General features: G+C 45.3%; 7 protein-coding genes across 7 annotated transcripts; 5 read left to right on the top strand and 2 right to left on the bottom strand.

The window, feature by feature from the left end:
• Positions 1-6,676: 6,676 nt before the first annotated feature.
• On the top strand, positions 6,677-8,031 carry RhiXN_08176 (Retrotransposon-derived protein PEG10; the record flags this gene model as incomplete). Its single annotated transcript, XM_043327992.1, has 2 exons — positions 6,677-6,993; positions 7,047-8,031. The coding sequence occupies 2 exons, from the start codon at positions 6,677-6,679 to the stop codon at positions 8,029-8,031; spliced, it is 1,302 nt and encodes a 433-aa protein (XP_043183377.1).
• Positions 8,032-8,270: 239 nt separating this feature from the next.
• Positions 8,271-9,546, top strand: RhiXN_08175 (Retrotransposable element Tf2 protein; the record flags this gene model as incomplete). Its single annotated transcript, XM_043327991.1, has 2 exons — positions 8,271-8,686; positions 8,841-9,546. 2 exons carry the CDS (start codon positions 8,271-8,273, stop codon positions 9,544-9,546), a joined length of 1,122 nt encoding a protein of 373 aa, XP_043183376.1.
• Positions 9,547-9,567: 21 nt separating this feature from the next.
• Positions 9,568-10,650, top strand: RhiXN_08174 (Retrotransposable element Tf2 protein; the record flags this gene model as incomplete). The annotated part of the gene is made up of 1 exon (XM_043327990.1): positions 9,568-10,650. One exon carries the CDS (start codon positions 9,568-9,570, stop codon positions 10,648-10,650), a length of 1,083 nt encoding a protein of 360 aa, XP_043183375.1.
• Positions 10,651-11,521: 871 nt separating this feature from the next.
• On the top strand, positions 11,522-12,217 carry RhiXN_08173 (uncharacterized protein; the record flags this gene model as incomplete). Its single annotated transcript, XM_043327989.1, has 1 exon — positions 11,522-12,217. One exon carries the CDS (start codon positions 11,522-11,524, stop codon positions 12,215-12,217), a length of 696 nt encoding a protein of 231 aa, XP_043183374.1.
• Positions 12,218-13,574: 1,357 nt separating this feature from the next.
• Positions 13,575-13,859, top strand: RhiXN_08172 (uncharacterized protein; the record flags this gene model as incomplete). The annotated part of the gene is made up of 2 exons (XM_043327988.1): positions 13,575-13,713; positions 13,771-13,859. 2 exons carry the CDS (start codon positions 13,575-13,577, stop codon positions 13,857-13,859), a joined length of 228 nt encoding a protein of 75 aa, XP_043183373.1.
• Positions 13,860-16,035: 2,176 nt separating this feature from the next.
• On the bottom strand, positions 16,036-16,887 carry RhiXN_08171 (uncharacterized protein; the record flags this gene model as incomplete). The annotated part of the gene is made up of 5 exons (XM_043327987.1): positions 16,036-16,331; positions 16,390-16,427; positions 16,501-16,693; positions 16,749-16,802; positions 16,869-16,887. The coding sequence occupies 5 exons, from the start codon at positions 16,885-16,887 to the stop codon at positions 16,036-16,038; spliced, it is 600 nt and encodes a 199-aa protein (XP_043183372.1).
• A 675-nt stretch (positions 16,888-17,562) lies between these two features.
• Positions 17,563-18,318, bottom strand: RhiXN_08170 (uncharacterized protein; the record flags this gene model as incomplete). The annotated part of the gene is made up of 5 exons (XM_043327986.1): positions 17,563-17,816; positions 17,870-17,907; positions 17,965-18,094; positions 18,150-18,179; positions 18,249-18,318. 5 exons carry the CDS (start codon positions 18,316-18,318, stop codon positions 17,563-17,565), a joined length of 522 nt encoding a protein of 173 aa, XP_043183371.1.
• Positions 18,319-18,368: the final 50 nt, after the last annotated feature.

The raw sequence follows: 18,368 nt of genomic DNA, 5'->3' as shown, positions 1-18,368 counted from the left end.
GCACAATAGGGGTGTGGCTCATGACACAGCTTTGGTGGGAACAGCACACTGAGAGGCGCAGGAGGAAGCACAAGAGGGGGTTTGGGAAGTAATGGTGGGCAAGTGGGGGAAGATGATGGCCTAATAGCCAGGTGTGCCTATATCAGGACTTATAGAGCGCTTTTCTACTTGAATGCTAAACCTTTGTCTCAACCAACCTAGCGTTGGACAGTCCTTTCAACCAATCAACAGCCATGAGCGGGTGTGATGTGGAGTAGGTGTTCTGCAAGTGGGTGGATTGACTGTCTAAGGTTGCAGGTAGAGGGTGCGGCAACCTGAGGTATGCAGGCAATAGGAGTATTCTGCCTTATAGCAATTTCCTGCTACGTGGGGGTGGGGGAATTTTGATTATTCTTTCCTGCAAGGTGGCCCCAATCACGTGATTTTGGTTGTGCTAGTACAGGTACTCTTCTTCATGGTTGGTTCTTAGTGGTGGGTGGTACAGAACGGTTTGCAACCAATGTAAGGTTGATTACCTAGTGTCCTAGACGTCCGTTGAGACGTTGAGGGGATGGCGCTTGTGGCCGCGGGTTACAAATGAAACTAAGTTGCTTAAGGCAACAATGATCCTAGCTACGGCAACAAGCAACTATCCTACAACAACAAGGCTGCTTGAGGCAACAGCAAGCTATCTAAGTACAGTGTCAAGGCCGCTTAAGGCGGTGTAAAGCTATCTAAGTGTCTGCTAAGTAATTACTGGGCTGTATGGCCCTTGTACACTGAGTGGATGCAACAAGAGGTAATCAACCTGGGTGTTACCATGGTTGGTTGGCCTCCTTATATATTACAGAGGCAAGCTATTTACAAATACAATATGTGCAATACCATGACCAATAGGAACCCTGCTCTGCAGTCAGCCTTACTCATGCATACGTATCACTGATGTGTCATGATGACATCATAGGTGGAGGTGGCTACGTGTGCTGATTAAGCGCAGATGGGGACATGGCTTGGCGCTTAGCATATGATATAAGCGCAAAAGTCATGTGATTAAGAAAGTTGTCCAATTGCCTTTGTTTAAAAGCAAGAAATTGGGAATAAAATCCCTGGTATCAAATGTGTCTATGACAATTAGTGTACTTACTGCAACCCTGTGCCCCTTGACTGTGACAGTTGTTGAGCTCAACCTTGAGTATAGTGCAACAATACTGTAAGGATTGTTGTGATTGAGTGATAGTGTTTCAATCCACCATACCCCTTATATTGTAGATAGCTTTATCTACAATATCTCATAAATCCTAGATATATTTTAGGTAAACCCCATAAGTCTTAAGTCTTACTTAAGCATATATAAGTCCTATACTTATTAGGCCAATCCTATAAATCCTGTACATTAGTCAGGTAACCCTCTTACTTAAGGTACTATCCCAGAGACCTTAAGTATACATACCCTTAGTCACTTAGGCTTAAGTAACATTAGTCTGAGGTACTATACATAACCAACCACCTGCACTTCATAGTTGCTAGACTATGTGTTAGGAGTTGTTATTCCTGATAACTTAGCCTATCTTGTGCATCTATTCTGTGCATATATTCTGATTCTTAATACTAGTTCTTGGTTATTCCCAAATACATTTTGTATATAGTAATTCATTCTTTACTCCTGTACTTACACAACTCTTCACATAAATTCTCTCTCTAAAGTGTTGGTTTCAGTCTTCTGCTTATCCCCAAAGCCAGCACTGCCTCTTTAGGCATATATCCCATTCTTTATTAGTCAGACTCTGACACCTTGCCTTATTCAACCCATACCCTTCCTCCTCCTTCCCTTTGGGACTGGCTTCAGCCCCCCAAGGACCTCCACCAGCACCTGTCATCACCCTGGCGTAGCCTCCAGCCCCCTTGACTGTAAAGGTGGACCACCCAGACACTGTTAAGAGTCGTGTAAGTACAGGAGTAAGAAAGAATTACTATATACAAAATGTATATGAGAATAACTAAGAACTAGTATTAAGAATCAGAATATATGCACAGAATATATGCACAATATAGGCTAGATTATCAGGAATAACAACTCCTAACAAATAGTCTAGCAACTATCAAGTGCAGGTGGTTGGTTATGTATAGTACCTCAGACTAATGTTACTTAAGCCTAAGTGACCAAGGGTATGTATACTTAAGGTTTCTGGGATAGTACCTTAAGTAAGAGGGTTACCTGACTAATGTACAGGATTTATAGGATTGGCCTAATAAGTATAGGACTTATATATGCTTAAGTAAGACTTAAGACTTATGGGGTTTACCTAAAATATATCTAGGATTTATGAGATATTGTAGGTAAAGATATCTACAATATAGGGGTTATGGTGGATTGAAACACTATCACTCAATCACAACAATCCTTACAGTATTGTTGCACTATACTCAATGTTGAACTCAACAACTGTGACAGTCAAGGGGCACAGGGTCGCAGTAAGTACACTAATAGGTTACCCTGTGTCTGTTGGGACTGGCCTATGGTCTTAGTGCGCCAAATAACCTCCTATGCTATTTACAGTGAGTCAATCACTAAAGTAAATGCACAGATAAGCTGTTAAAGGTTTGTGTGTATATGTCAATGTATAAGAGTGGATAAATGGATGCATTAGAAGCATCTTCACAGGGTCCTTTTATACCCTGAGAAGGCGCACAAACAAGTATATACATGATTGATACCAAGAGGGGGTACAGGAGGTATATGTGGCAACTGAAACACTTGAGGGAGCCAATACTTTGGTACATAGTAAACAAACAACAGATCCTAATATTTGCCCCAAGGCAATGTTTGCCCCAAGGCAGTATTTACCTGTGTGGGTCCTTAGATGTCCCAAGGCTAAGTGTTTCATCCTTGGAGTAAACAGTCCCAAAGGTAGGATACCTCTGCATTGGGTACTTACAGTAAATGGGGCATAACTCAGCCAAATGTTGTCCGTTTTGGGAGTTTGACCCAGCGTTCTGGAGCGCACAAACATGCGCACCTAAGCGCAAGCGATTCGGCAGTGTGGGATGCCCGGGTGATGGAGAAAAGGCGCATTTAGTGCGTCGGCGCTTAAGGGCTGATTAAGCGCCGGAGCACTTGTCTATGCGACAGGGGGGACCCTGAATATCTCTGTGTGTAGCCACAAGATAGAATCTTGAATAATAAATACTACAAACAAGAGAAATATTACTTGTTACTGTTTATCTACTCAGCTGAATTATATATATTTAAATGAGTGAGAAAACAGCATGTATGCAAAAGGCATCGCATATTAAGGGTATTCCTGAGCTTTGTAGGTTTTGTAAAGGTCACTATTGGATAGAGGGACCTTGAAAACCTTAGCTCGCATCTTTATCTCATTTATTTACTGTGAGATTACTAGTGTAATTAATAAAATAAGTACAGATTAAAGAAGAAATGTCATATCCATAACAGACATCTTCAAAGGCAAAATTGGCTTGGAGGCTGTTATGCCCTCTTAACATATACCACTGGATTTGCCTGATTTTTCTCATATTTTTAGTATCTTTTCCAAGCCTTGTATCTTTTGTTTTTCAATCACATGATCTTGGCGCTTATTATGCTAAGATGCCATGTCTAGATGCTGTGCCAAGGGCGCTTAGTAGAAATCCATGCTTCTGCGCAGCCTGCAGCATGCTTCCTTTTTTCATATGTACACTTCTTTCTCTCACATGCACAGACCATGTAGATAGTGCCCTCTTGTTATATATACAACAGGAAAATTACTTGGAGACCCCAAGTCAATTTTACCTTGTCTCTTGTTCACAGAGGAGGATAACAGAAGCCAGCTAAGTAGCCAGCCACCAGTAGATTCACACGCTCACCCCTTACTTAACTCATCACACCTCCCAGGCCTAAGGCCCCCTTGTCAACATAGATAGTTCAGCGGTCACTGCCTTAAGCAGTTCACTCAGTAGATAGTCTAGTTAGTTACTTAGCCAGCTTTTACTGTGTACTAGATACAGCCTTAAGCGCCTGCTTCCCTAGTGTGTACCCACCTTACAGTGGTGTACAACACCCCCCAACATTGAATTATGACCTTGCAGGTCTTAATAATGGCCACCAACAATGCTCTACTAAAGCCTTACATTTGAACACCCATTTGGTATCATCATTGATCACTATTGGCTGTTAGCATTGTCTGACTACCTGAGTGGCAAATGATGGATAAGATTAGGGGTGCTTGGTCCCCAAAATTGCAGTGTGAGATACTATTACATATCCTGGAACAGCACATATATACCAGAGTTTTGTCAGTGTCAACAAAGACTTGCAGAAATGAATCTTAGATGATAGAATATATTTCAAGGCATTAAGTGGTATTAATGGCAAGGCTTCACTGTTTCAGCTAATTGTTGATCTAAAGACTGCTATACCAAAACACTCTGCTATTATTGTTTGCTCTTGTGTCATTATTTGAGGGCTCTGGCTCATCTGATAGGGAATCTAAGCCCAAACTTACCCCACTTATGGGATTGCCACAAACCTACAAATAAACAATCCCTTGTATTTGAGTGCTTTTGGTCCATAATCAAGCATTCAGGTGATAAGCATGGACAAGGATCAATAACATGCTGTAATAGCCTATAGTGATTTGCACATCTTTGGTGTATTGTATCTCCCCAAGCTTGGCATCAGCAACTGGACGTTTGTCTAGTTGTCCAGAATTAAAGGATACTTTTGGGGCCTTGTAAATAACTAAAGACCTGAAACTAGTTTTCAAAGGCGGTCTGACAACTGGCATTAACAAAGACCAAAAGCCAGTTGTATAAGGCTTGCTTGCTAGAAAGTCTCACATGACCCTAGGGCTTGTGAAAACAATGTTAATAAAGTGCATGTAATCAGATAAACCAACCACTTGATGGGAATCACAAAGCTTGCACCTTCAACCCATTATCTTCTGTGAATGCTATCATTGGTAGCCTAAATAAATGTACCATTATTTGATTACAATCAAGTGAATTAAGTGGCTCCTTGTTGGGCATTTACTCCTGAATGACCCTCTGAATTATGGAACCCCCCCCCCCCAGACAATTGCTATTGACTTGAGACTGTTATCAATTAATTTTCTCATAGGGTACTTTATTATTACTTCTTAACCAGCTAATGCAGTAAATAATGTATTTGAGCCCCAGCTAAAGCCACCATTGGGCAAGGACTGGTTACTGTTGTAGACACACTCAATACCAGGGAATTTATTCCCATTTTCTTGAATTTAAACAAAGGCAATCAGACTTGATTTTCAATCACATGACTTTGGTGCTTATATCATACGCTAAGCGCCAAGCCATGTCCCTATCCGTGCTTACTCAACACACATAGCCACCTCCACCTGATGACATCATTATGACACATCAGTGACACGTATGCATGAGTCAAGCCACTTGCAGAGCAGGGTTCTTATTGGTTATGATATTGCATATTGTATATTTGTAAATAGCTCTCCCTTGTAATATATAAGGAGGCCAACCAACCATGGTAACACCCAGGTCAATTACCTCTTGTTGCACTCCATTATTGTACAAGGCCTTATAGCCAGATCACTAAGTAGTTACAGCACCTCAAGCGTCAAATCCACCGTGTTGTAGACACAATCAATACCAGGGAATTTATTCCCCTTTTCTTGGATTTAAACAAAGGCAATTGGACAACATTTTCAATCACGTGATCATGGCGCTAATATCATACACTAAGCGCCAAGCCATGTCCTCATCTGCGCTTACCCAGCACACGTAGCCACCTCCACCTATGACATCATCACAACATGTCAGTGACACGTATGCATGAGTAAGACTGACTGCAGAATGGGGTTCTTATTTGATACAGTATTGCATATTATGTATTTGTAATTAGTCCATCTCTGTAATATATAAGGAGGCCAATTGACCATGGTAACACCCAGGTCAATTACCTCTTGTTGCATCCTTACACTGTACAAGGGCCTTACTGCCCAGTAAACTACTAAGTCACACCATCCATACCACCTTAAGCGGCTTCCCCACTGTAATTACCTAGCTTGCCATTGCCCTTACAGCCTTGGTCATTGTAGTATAGTTGGTTGTTGTTGTAGGTAGCTTGCTCACCACCTTAAGCGGTTCTTACTTAGACACATCCGGCTGCAAGCGCCCACCTCCTCAACGTCCTTACAGACGTCTAGGACACTAGGTAATCAACCTTAAGTTGGTTGCAAACCGTGCCCACAGAGCACAGCCCACTCAGATCCAACAAACAAGAAGGTCCCCTGTACTGGCACAAGGGAAATCAGGTGATTGGACTTGCCTTTTGCTGTTAATAATCAAACCAGCATTGGTCCCACCTAGTACCAAATTGCTACAAGGCAGACAGATTCTAATTGTCTGCATACCACCGGTCACCGCACCCTTTGTCAGCGGAACTAGCCAGCAGATCCACCCGCTTGCAGAAAACCCATTCCACATCACGCCTGCACATGGCAGTTGATTGGTCAAAAGGGGCTGTCCAACGCTAGGAGGTTGACGCAAGTTCTTAGCGCCAAGTACAATAAAGCAACCCATAAGTCCTGATCAAGGCACCATCCCCCCTATCTTGCCCATCATTACCTCCTGTACCCCCTCTTGCGCTTCTTCCTGCGCCTCCCAGCACACCGCTTCCCACCAAGGCCACTCATATCCTCATGAAATGGCAACCCATTCCCAGAGCTCCGCTTGTCCCGCGTCCCCTCTTGATCAAGGAGAGTTGGGACCCACTCTTCCGGCAACCGCCGTTGAGTTAACAAGCCTCAAACCCAAGGTCTATGGGGAAGTCTCCCTCAAACGGGCAATTTCCCTCATCCTGGGATTGCAAAACCAAGTCATCTGGCTCAAGCGGGAACTCAAGGAAACCAAGGAAGCAGCAAAGGAAGCCCAAGACTGGATGGGAGCAATTGATCAAGCCCTCACTTGCATTGAGGCTAGGGGTGGAGCCCCCACACACCAGAAGACCGGAAGCCCCCAGCAGTTGAGGCCACGCCCAGGCCCCTACCCAAAACCAACCCTACTCCAGCGCCTAGTGCGCCCCTTGTTGCCTGGGCCAACCCCATCAAAGCTCCCCCTACCTTTGCACAACCAACCCCCATCTGGGTCCCCCTGCAAGGCTATACTCCCCCTCCACCTTTGCCTATCCAACTCCATTCCCCCCAAGTCCCTCAACCAATGGCTCCTGTAGCCACTTATCAAACCCTGGTCAAGGTAGATCATCCCAACGCCTATACTGGGAAAATAGGGAACAAAGCCTGCCAGTGGCTCACAAGGATGCTGGCATGGGTACGCCTCAATCAACGGATGTTCCCAACGGATCAGGAGACCTTATCCTTCCTGTTGATGAATATGAAGGATGTAGCAGGGGCCTGGGCTCACCCTCATCTTGACCAACTAGGTTCTCACAGGGCCTTAATTCAAACGGTTGATGAGTTCAGGACGGAGTTTTTGGCTGCATTTGGCAACCCAGATGCCACAAGGGCTGCAGAGCAGCAAATTACACACCTCACTCAGACAGGCACCTGTGCTGAGTATATTACAAAATTCAGGACTATTGCCATGGACCTGGATTGGAACAATGCCGCCCTCTGCAGGCAATTTGCACAAGGCCTCCACTGGGAGGTCAGCCAACTCATTGCTACCCATGAGCGGCGCCCCACTACTCTCCTCAAGCTGCAGAACACAGCTCTGGTCATTGACAACACCCTCCGCAAAGAGCGTGCCAGCCACCTGCCAAAGGGTAGTAAGCCTGGAACCTCTAGCACCACCCCCAATAGGGGGGCAAGTACCAGCCAACAGGCCACCAGACCAGGACGCCTATCCAGCAATCCCAACTTTGTCTCCAAGGAAGAGCAAAACCGCCGCAGGGCTGAAGGCCTCTGCATCAAATGCAGAAGAGCAGGGCACAAGTTTGCGGAATGCCGCACTGGCTGGAAGGCCACGCCCAAGGAAGAGGGTGTCAAAAAGGAAGCCGCCAAAATTGGCAAAGAGTCTGGACCCAAAGCAGGAAAAGGCTAAGGGTACCTGCTGCTGCGCGCAAGGACCCCAAGGACTCTGGTTCTGTTCTGGAATTTTGTAATATATTGCAATCCCATAGAAATAGACCCTTATTCACAATTCCAATCAAACCAGAGAAACAAGCGGATACACTAGAAGTCCTGATTGACTCAGGCGCCACTTCCTCCTTTTTACATCCACGCACTGCCAAGGCACTACGCCTCCCCCTAATAGACCTTCCCACACCCCGTACCGTAACTATGCTTGATGGGTCAAGCCCCCAGGCCGGCAAAATCTGGAAGAAAGCAAATCTAACCTTCTCTCTTGATGGCAAGCAAATGACCAAAACCTTCCTCATATGTAACACAGGGTCCCACACTGCCATATTGGGATTGAAATGGTTGGACTCGGATAATCCAGAAATTGATTGGAACATGCGTACCCTGAACCTCCCTCATTCACCACTGGAACAAGTAACCATTGCTGAGGAAGAAGAAGCCAACAAAAGACCCCTTGAAGGAGTACCCTCCAAATACCATCAATACACCAAGGTATTTGGAGAGGAAGAATTCAACAAGCTTTCCCCACATAGGCACTACAATATTGGGATAGAACTTATGGAAGAAGGCCCCCTTAATTCTCCCCTGTCCTGGACACGGTCACATGACCAGTACAAGTGGTTGCATGCTGGCCCAAGCCCAAATTTGGGGGGTAGCAGGTGTAATCATGGGTTTTCAGCAGAGGAATAATAGGGCTCTATGGCTTAGTGGTCAAGCTGGTTCAATTCCGGCTAGTTCTATTTTCCTCTGTTTATGACATCCCCTGTATAGCATGACTGACGCCAAATCTGCCATGCTCAAAGATTGGCTTAGGGACAAACTCAAGGCCAGGAAAATCCGCCCCAGCAAGTCATCCATCAGCTCCCCTGTCATGTTTGTTCCCAAAAAGGATGGTTCCCATTGCCTTGTAGTTGATTATTGTTGCCTAAACAATTGGACCAAGAAGAACATTTACCTGCTACCCCGTCTGGATGACCTTATGGCCCAGCTCTGGGGTGCCAAGGTCTTCACTAAGTTAGATCTAAGATGGGGTTACAATAACGTCCAAGTTAAGGAAGGCAATGAATGGAAAACCGTGTTTTGTACCAAATACGGCCTTTACCAGTCCCTAGTTATGACCTTTGGCTTAACCAATGCCCCTGCTGCCTTCCAACACTTCATGAACAAGCTGTTTAAGGACCTACTAGATGTATGCGTCATTATCTACCTTGACAACATTTTAATCTACTCCAAGGACAACATATCCCACACACAGCACGTCCGTGAAGTCTTACAACGTCTCATGGAAAACCAGCTATTCTGCAAGGCCTCAAAGTGCACCTTCCACATTACTTCTGTTGAATATCTGGGGATCATTGTCTTGGACAAGGGCTTCAGCCTGGATAAACTCAAAATCCAGGCAGTACAGGAATGGCCAGTCCCCACAAAGGTCAAAGAAGTCCAATTGTTCTTGGGATTTGCCAACTTCCTATGTTGATTTGTTGCCAATTTCAGCCACATGGCTAGGCTGCTACATAACCTAGTCAAAAAGGATACGCCTTGGCAATGGAACACTAAAGAACAGGAGGCATTCCAAGGATTAAAAGATGCCATCACCAACACACTGGTACTATGTCACGTGGACCCTTCAAAACCTTACTTCCTGGAGACAGATGCATTGGGAGCAGCATTGGGATCTATTCTCAGCCAACAACAGGAAGATGGGCGCCTACACCCACTAGGCTTCCTATCTGAATCATTCAAAGGGGCAGAACAAAACTACAATACCCATGACAAGGAGCTTCTGGCAATCATCAGGTCCTTTGAATATTGGCGCATCTTCTTGGAAGGAACAGCACATCCTGTCACTGTTTTTACAGATCACCGTAACCTAGAGTACTGGAAGGAATCCAGAACTTTCAACCGCTGCCATGCATGTTGGCACCTTCTACTAGCCAGCTATAATTTCCAGATTATATACAGACCAGGAAAACAGTCCAGAAAACCTGACACCCTGTCACAACCGTCAGACCACGCAGACATCCCCCCTGCCAATCAGACCATGCTTCCCAACCCTGTATTTGCCAACATAGCCCTAGTCACGCCCAAGAAAGAACTGCAATGGCAGATTGAGGGAGCCCTGGACCAAGATGAATCCTTGGAGGAAATCCTACAGTTCCTCCAAACCAAGTCAAAGGCACCCCCATCCATTAAACAGGCTTTCAAGGACTATCAAATGGAAGCAGGTCTACTTTTTTACCAAGGATGGATTGTGGTTCCTGATGTTGGCTCCCTGAGAACAGACCTCCTCCAAATCTTCCACAACAGCCCACTGGCAGGCCACCCAGGCAGGCAACAAACCCTGGAATTGATTTCACGCAATTACTATTGGCCGGGTATTTGGGCCAATACATACTGGCACGTGGACTCATGCAAAACTTGCCAACAAATCAGAAAGCCAAAGTATGCGCCCATTCCCCCGCAACCGCTGGAACTCCCCAAACGCCCCTGGCAACACATCTCCTATGACATGATTGTTGATCTACCCAAGGACGGGGCTTACAACTCTATACTGGTCATTGTGGACAGTTTCACCAAATAAGTAATACTGGTGGAATGTTCCAAAAAGTTAAAAGCCCTGGAACTGGCAGATCTATTCCTTTGGCATGTCTGGAAGAAATATGGAATGCCCAAAAAGACCATCTCTGATTGAGGAAGAGTATTCAACAACAAGTTTCTAAGGGCACTGTACCAACAGTTAGGCATAGATCCCCACTTCTCCTCTGCTTATCACCCTCAGAGCAATGGCCAAACTGAACAGGTGAATCTGTTACAATCCCCCAAATTATACCACCAGACTTGCCTGATTTTTCTGATATTTTTACTATTTTTTACGAACTCTGTATCTTCACTTTTTCGATCACGTGATCTCGGCGCTTATTATGCCGAGATGCCGCGCCGAGATGCCGTGCCAAGGGCGCTTAGGAGAAATCCACGCTTCTGCGCAGCCCGCAGCACGCTTCTCTTTTCACATGTAGGCTTCCATTCACACACGCACAGACCACATGTAGTTAGTAGAATTGTCTATATATACAGCAGGAAAATCGCTTGGAGACCCCAAGTCGATTTTACCTTGCCTCTTACACATTAGAGAAGGTAGCCAGCCAGCTAAGTAGCCGGCCCCTAAGTAGTATCAGTAGCACTCACCCCCTTACCTGACCTACCACACCTCCAGGCCTCAGGCCCCTCCGCGTCAACAGTAGATAGTTAGTCGTTGCCTTAAGCGACTTAGTAGTTAGTAGATAGCCTTAGTCAGTTAGATTACATAAGCAAGTGTAGTAGTACGGCCACAAGCGCCCGCCTCCACCAGCGCGTACCCACCTTACAGTGGTGTACGACAGAATCCCACAGTGGAACATTTCCTGCAAGCGTATTCCAGCACCAACCAAAGGGACTGGGTCAAATGGTTACCCATGGCAGAGTTTGCCTACAACAATGCGGTGCATAGTGCCACAGGAAAATCCCCTTTTAAGGCACTCCACGGTTGGGAACCAACTTTAACCCCTTTGAACACCCCCACAGACGTACCGGAGGCCAACACACTAGCTCAAACAATGGAGGAACAGTGGAAAGAAATTGAGGTGGCACTCCGGCAATCAAAGAGACAAATGACAACTGGAGAAGATGGGAACCCAGTAGAATTTGAGGTTGGAGAGGAGGTGTGGCTTGACTCCAGAAATGTGAAACTCAAGACCCTGAGTCCCAAGCTAATGGAGCAACGCCTGGGCCCATTCAAAGTGTCAGAAAAAATCTCTGACCGCGCCTATTGGCTTGAACTTCCACCGTCAATGCGCATACACAACGTCTTCTGTGTTGGGTTACTGTCCAAAGTGAGAAAGGATGACAAAAGGACCTTTGAAAACCGTCTGCCTCCAATTACCATAGACGGAGAAGAAGAATACAAAGTAGAAGGGATTACAGATATGGAAAAAAGGGGCAAAAAGTGGTTTTTTAGGGTTAAATGGAAGGGCTATGGATCAGAGGAGAACACCTGGGAACCAAGGGAGAACCTCAAAAATGCCGAAAAAATCCTGAAAAAATTCGAAAAGGAAATGAAGGAAAAGGCCCTTGGCGCTGCCAAGGCCCTTAGAGGGGGGGCAGTGTTGTAGACACAATCAATACCAGGGAATTTATTCCCATTTTCTTGGATTTAAACAAAGGTAATTGGACAACATTTTCAATCACGTGATCATGGCGCTAATATCATACACTAAGCGCCAAGCCACGTCCTCATCCGCGCTTACCCAGCACACGTAGCCACCTCCACCTATGACATCATCACAACATGTCAGTGACACGTATGCATGAGTAAGACTGACTGCAGAATGGGGTTCTTATTTGATACAGTATTGCATATTATGTATTTGTAATTAGTCCATCTCTGTAATATATAAGGAGGCCAATTGACCATGGTAACACCCAGGTCAATTACCTCTTGTTGCATCCTTACACTGTACAAGGGCCTTACTGCCCAGTAAACTACTAAGTCACACCATCCATACCACCTTAAGCAGCTTCCCCACTGTAATTACCTAGCTTGCCATTGCCCTTACGGCCTTGGTCATTGTAGTATAGTTGGTTGTTGTTGTAGGTAGCTTGCTCACTGCCATAAGCGGTTCTTACTTAGACACATCTGGCCGCAAGCGCCCACCTCCTTGATGTCCTTACAGATGTCTAGGACACACCGTATATACGTAGCTTGCCATTGCCCTTAAGGCCTTGGTCATTGTAGTATAGTAGTTAGATGTTGTAGGGTAGAACCTTGCTGCCTTAAGCAGTATACTTGTATTAGTCACACAGCCACAAGCGCCTGCGCCCTTGACGTCCTTACAGATGTCTAGGACAGTTACCCATGGTTATTCCAATTCCAGTTAACTCTACCAGGGCAACTCTTGACAAAACTGAGCAACAGAGGTATGGAGAGTAAATATCAAGTATTAAACTGCCCCAATGTTATTGTACTTGGATTTCCTACTGAAGCTTGCAGTCTAGATTCTTGAATATTGACAAACATCTTGAACAATCTCAGGATCTCTCACAAAATATGTCTTCCTTTCAACTCTATACCAATCATCAAGAACACTCCACTTAAGCAGCTGGTCTATTCCAAAAAGAAAAGTTAACTTCTAGTTTGCTTCCTTGTATTTAAAGTTTAGCAAATCATATAAATTCCGTCCTCAATTCCAGAATAGTTTAGAGCAATAGATTACGCAACCAACAGACCGCTATACCTAAAGTCATGAGTCTTCCAGTTTAGAGCCACCCATCCCCACTTGGCGGCATTTGGAGGCAAGCCCTGAGGATATAATCGTGAGATATAAATTCTTGTACAAATCACTTGAAAGCATCCACTCAACCACAACCTAAGCTTCATTATCACTTTCACCTGACTGACTACTAAACAAAATGGGTGGCATGGCTTGTCATGTAAAACGCAAGCATAATTGCTCGTGATAATCACCTGCCATGAGTGCTGACCGTTCGTTGATAGTGGTTACAGTAGAAAGTCGGACTCCGTACAAAGTGATTCGGAACAAAGTAAGAGTGATCAAGCCTCCTAATACCTTTGCCACTGCCGCCACTGGTAATGGTTCATCTCTCACTGGTATGCCCTATAGTTTAACTCGCGTAAAAAAGCCCCTTTTCATATTTTTGGTCTTAGGAGTGACCAATGCCGGAGCTGAAGAGATGATTGAGCCCGTAGCCAAAGAGGCGTCTAGTGTTTCCAAGGTAGGAAAGAAGAAGAAGTAACAGTCCAGATACTATTGCCTGTCAACTGTGATGTTGGGCAATTGTTTTTTTTATCAATTAGTTCTGTTGCGCACTCCCTATGAGATCATGCTGTCATAAATAACTCGTCTTAAGCTATTTTGCTGAAATCATGCTACAGAGTTGAAAATACGTTGACAGATTCCAATTTCATACAATGCAAGATCTCGGGTATCTTTAAAAGATCGAGCACAAATAGCTCTAGCTCCCAACTGTTTTGATAGACCAGAAACCAAACTCATTCACAGACATTGAGGAAGCTTCATAAATGACGCATTTATCAAGCTTCACAGACATGAAAAAATTCAGTCAAAACCTGTTAGTTTGCGAAATTCGGTCACTGACAGGGAATTTCCTGCCAACTCTATTTATACTCCCCTCGATATGGTGTTTCTTAATCCTTCTCTTAAACATCACTAGTCCCAGAGAAATCCCCGGGACAACTAGCCCTTTGAGGTATAGATTCATCGATCTGGCATAAACCAATCTTCTCCTAATCTCACTTGTCTAATATCGGTTGATGTTTTTTGGTATTTCACAGGCGCCACCCCAACACATATGAGTTGCAAAGTGACGATACAGAAGCATAGGTTGACACATTCGCGGCCTACAGCCGATCCTAGTTCGAACCGAGTTCGAACCAAACTATTTTGACCACGACAATAGCGAGATATTTCACTATAAACGTTAACATCAGCAATAGCGCCAGCTCAAATCTGACTTCCGTTAATTAATCTACGGATCATGCTTAATATAACAAGTCGTTCAACATGTAAGTTCACCAAGTTTAATATAGTGTATTATGTATATATACCGGCTATAATACACAGCGGGGATTTGGTCTCAGAGTCAGCCCGAGTCGCCATGATAATACGTATATATACTGCTGATACCCTGCTCTCACCCTCTATTCCCTCATCTTGTCCGCTTCACGATCTCGATTCTATACGGCTATCGTAATGCCCGCCACACTACGCTCTTGAACACAGTTTGGATCACCCAGCCACGGCCTTCACTTGCGGTGGGGTGTCCCTCGCCCACCCTTATTGCTTCGCGGCTGCACGAGTTCCCCTCCTATCACCGGTCTGCTCTCAGAACTACTTGGTACCCGTATGCTTTTATTCTTTATGCATCTTATTTATATGACATCATGAGGATGATTAGGCTATGATCCGCCTATTAAGGAAGAGGATATGCTTATGATGATATCAACTCCTGCTCGTACCACTCTCAATTGTGGTCTTTAGAGCACATTCCCAGCGAGCAGTACAAATTAAAACTCTGCGAGTAAGACATACGCATATGCCCACTCCTTCCAAAACAGTGTTAAACATCAACCTCTAAAATAGATAATTATTAGTTTTTTCTGTTACAAAGTAACATCCATACAAGAAGCCTTCACCTGGGATTCGTCGATTACGAATCACGTGGCCTTACACGCCCGGTGGGAACCGGTAAATGAAATTGATTCCTCAAGACGACCAGCCAAAGAAAAAGCCCCTTCACCTCACTCCACCGTTGGGCCTGGATGAAACCTAGTTGGTACCATGGATGGCTTCTTTTACCTTGTAGAAGGAGTCCAGGTCTGGATCTATTACTGTGCCGCGGGTGTCCCGGAACTCAATTGACGAGGAGCGAGTATTTGGGATGTCCGAGTCGCATTGGTTTGCTAGCTATCAGGGTTCATCGATCCTATCTGAATTGTCTTGAGTTTCCATCTCGACTCGCTGCAACTTGTTCAATCCTTGGTCTGGATCTCTGGGCTGGTGTCGGTATTTCCTTTCGAGTTTTGGTGCTTGGGTTCGGTAGCCAAATGCTTCCTGAGTGTCTCTGAACGGTCTGTAAAGTTAATGGTGTCAAAAGAGTAATTCGTGAAATTGGATGCCCGCCGTAATGCTCTGTGTGCGAGATTGTACGGGTGGCAATTGTACTGTGTGGTGTCCGCTCGCGGAACTGCTGCATCTTTTTTTCCGCTCAATTTGTCCCTTTGTTTCTTCTCAGATCTGATTCACATGGAAAAAAACTATGGGCTGGGACATGAAAAATCATTGGTATCGAAGTACTTCATAAATAATGGAATGCCTGTGGTGCTATGATACATGAGTGGGGGATCAATATGCCAGTCCGATATCATTTTTGGTGTCCGCCCATAATCCAGCTATTGACCTTGATCGATCTTTTTGTCCAAACCGTCCATATCCAACCCGCTCTTCCACCAGTCCCAGATCAAGGACGCGCTTCGGTTTTGCAACATTCTCAAGTAGTCGAGATATATTACATGTCGGTAGACGGGGTGTAGATCGGCCGATTTGCGCAGGCAGGCGACGAACGAGTGGGACATGTCGGATGGCACTGTCCCTGTAAAGAAGATACCCCGGCCCGTTTCGTTTGTAAGGTCGTTTTCGATTATCGTAATCGGACGGATCTCGCCTGATGGAGTCTCGACTCCCACACCTGATGTATGTAACTCGATTAGGAAGGTATGACGAACGGCTGAACATGCGTTGCCTACCAATCACAAGGCCTTTACCATCGCTACCTGGAATCTGCCTATGAGTTGAGGAGTCATAGTGAGAAATAGAACACAATACAACATAGTTGGCCTGACAAAATATTAACATACCGTCTGTAGAGTTTGAGCTCATATGGGTCAATCTGCGTTGAACCGTTTTCTACAAATCGACAACACGCCCGGGCGGCGGCGGGGCAAGTTTCGTACTCTTCAACAAGTTCTTCCGAAGGTCCGAGTGGCGCTAGGCTAGATTTGCGCCGGTTCGGCTCGTATTTTCTCACTGGTGAAGGAGAGCGGCGCAATACTATATGACGATGATAAACAGGAATTCGAAAGGAGGAAACATGAATACCACAAACCAGGGTCGAGAAGCGGACTCGGCGGTGGACTTGCTTCATGACGATAGTAAGCGTCTACGTGTCCAAGTTGAGTATACCGTACTTTTACTACTGAATTGAAGAGAGAATCAAATGACGTACTTGGGTTATAGAAAGGCATAGTGTACAGTCGTAAAATATCGTGGAAAAGGCGAGGCTCAACTAAAACGGACTTTGGAATCGAAGTGGTTTGCGAGAGAGAGAGAAAAGAAAAAGCACGGCTCCAGAACCCGTGGCTGGTTTATATACGAGGGCAAAACTTCAGGCGCAACTCCCCCGGCCTATCCGACTCGATCATCCGCGCACCCCCACACCCTGACAGCATCTCGCACCAATGTCTATTTCTCAATCAGATCTGACGTTTCGCTTCCGGAGCACCCCACGTTCTTTCCCCACTTTGGCTACTTACCGTACGCCCTGACGACAATTACCCTACTTGAACGTAACTCTTTGTGCTTGATGTCAACTCTGCTGAATTTTTGAGGGACAACACGCGGTGGCGTGCTGACAAAGCGCCGAATAAGGAACCGGGAATTAATATGAACATTTGGGGTCAGTCTTGTCATCGAAAACGTGCAACTCCAAGTTCTGGAAGCAAGCAGCGAACCTTTTCAGGCGAGATGGAGAATGATTGATAGGAGCCCATGCCCCGAAATTTGCCGTCATCGAACAGCAATGAGCCACAGATGGGCTTCAAGCAGGTCAAACAAAGAACTGTCAACTTCGACAATTTTGTATTCTCACAAAACTATACATGTAGAATCGAGTCCGTACCAATTGGAATGTACAAACACAATCAGTTGGCCTTTCCGGTGTTCCACCAGTTCCACAGAAACTCAGGACTCCTGTTTTCGATTCCTTTCAGGTAGTCGAGGTAAAGACTGGTGCGGGCAGCCTGAGTCATCCCGACAGTCGAAGTAAGTACCGCAGCAAGTTTCTGCTGAGAGTTGTCGAGCTGGACAGCATTAAAATGGATGCCTTTGCCGGTGTTGTCCATATCGATACGGACGAGGGGCGTGACGGAACCAGCATTTGTCTTCAGTCCGAGACCTATAAATTTCATGAGAACCAATTGGTTTTGGTTGATGAGACACCTGACGTACCGACAACTTTGTCATACGCAGGGCTGGATTTCAAACGGCTATATCCCCCGTTAATTTCGCATCCATCATACATTCGGGGGCTTTGAGTGGCCTACCTGGTATACAGGACCAAGTTCTTGGGAACGACCTTGGTCTTTCCTTGATTGACCCATTTGCAGCTAGCCACGGAGGCGGCCGCATAAGAAGCGAATTTCTGGGTGGATTCAGCCCGAGAGATCAAGTGAGCTAGAACAAATGTCTATTCAACAATGGTCAATACTCCTTGGGGATAAATGTGCACCTTCGGAGAGAGTAGAATTCAAATGGGGAACTAGAAAGCGCACAAACAAGTCAATAAATCGCTCTGATTTCTTGAATAACCATGTAGACAACAACTCACCAACTGGAGAAGCGCCAACAAGGCAAGGGCTCAAGGCAAGTGTGAAGAGAGCGGCAAGAGAGAACTTCATATCGTGATATGTGGGGAGTACGACAAGGTGTAGAAACCTGAGATGTAAGA

The sequence above is a fragment of the Rhizoctonia solani genome, chromosome 9 (assembly GCF_016906535.1).
Source record: "Rhizoctonia solani chromosome 9, complete sequence".
Taxonomy (NCBI): domain Eukaryota; kingdom Fungi; phylum Basidiomycota; class Agaricomycetes; order Cantharellales; family Ceratobasidiaceae; genus Rhizoctonia; species Rhizoctonia solani.
The sequence above is the reverse complement of the archived record's forward strand: the minus strand, read 5'-3'. Positions and strand labels throughout refer to the sequence as shown.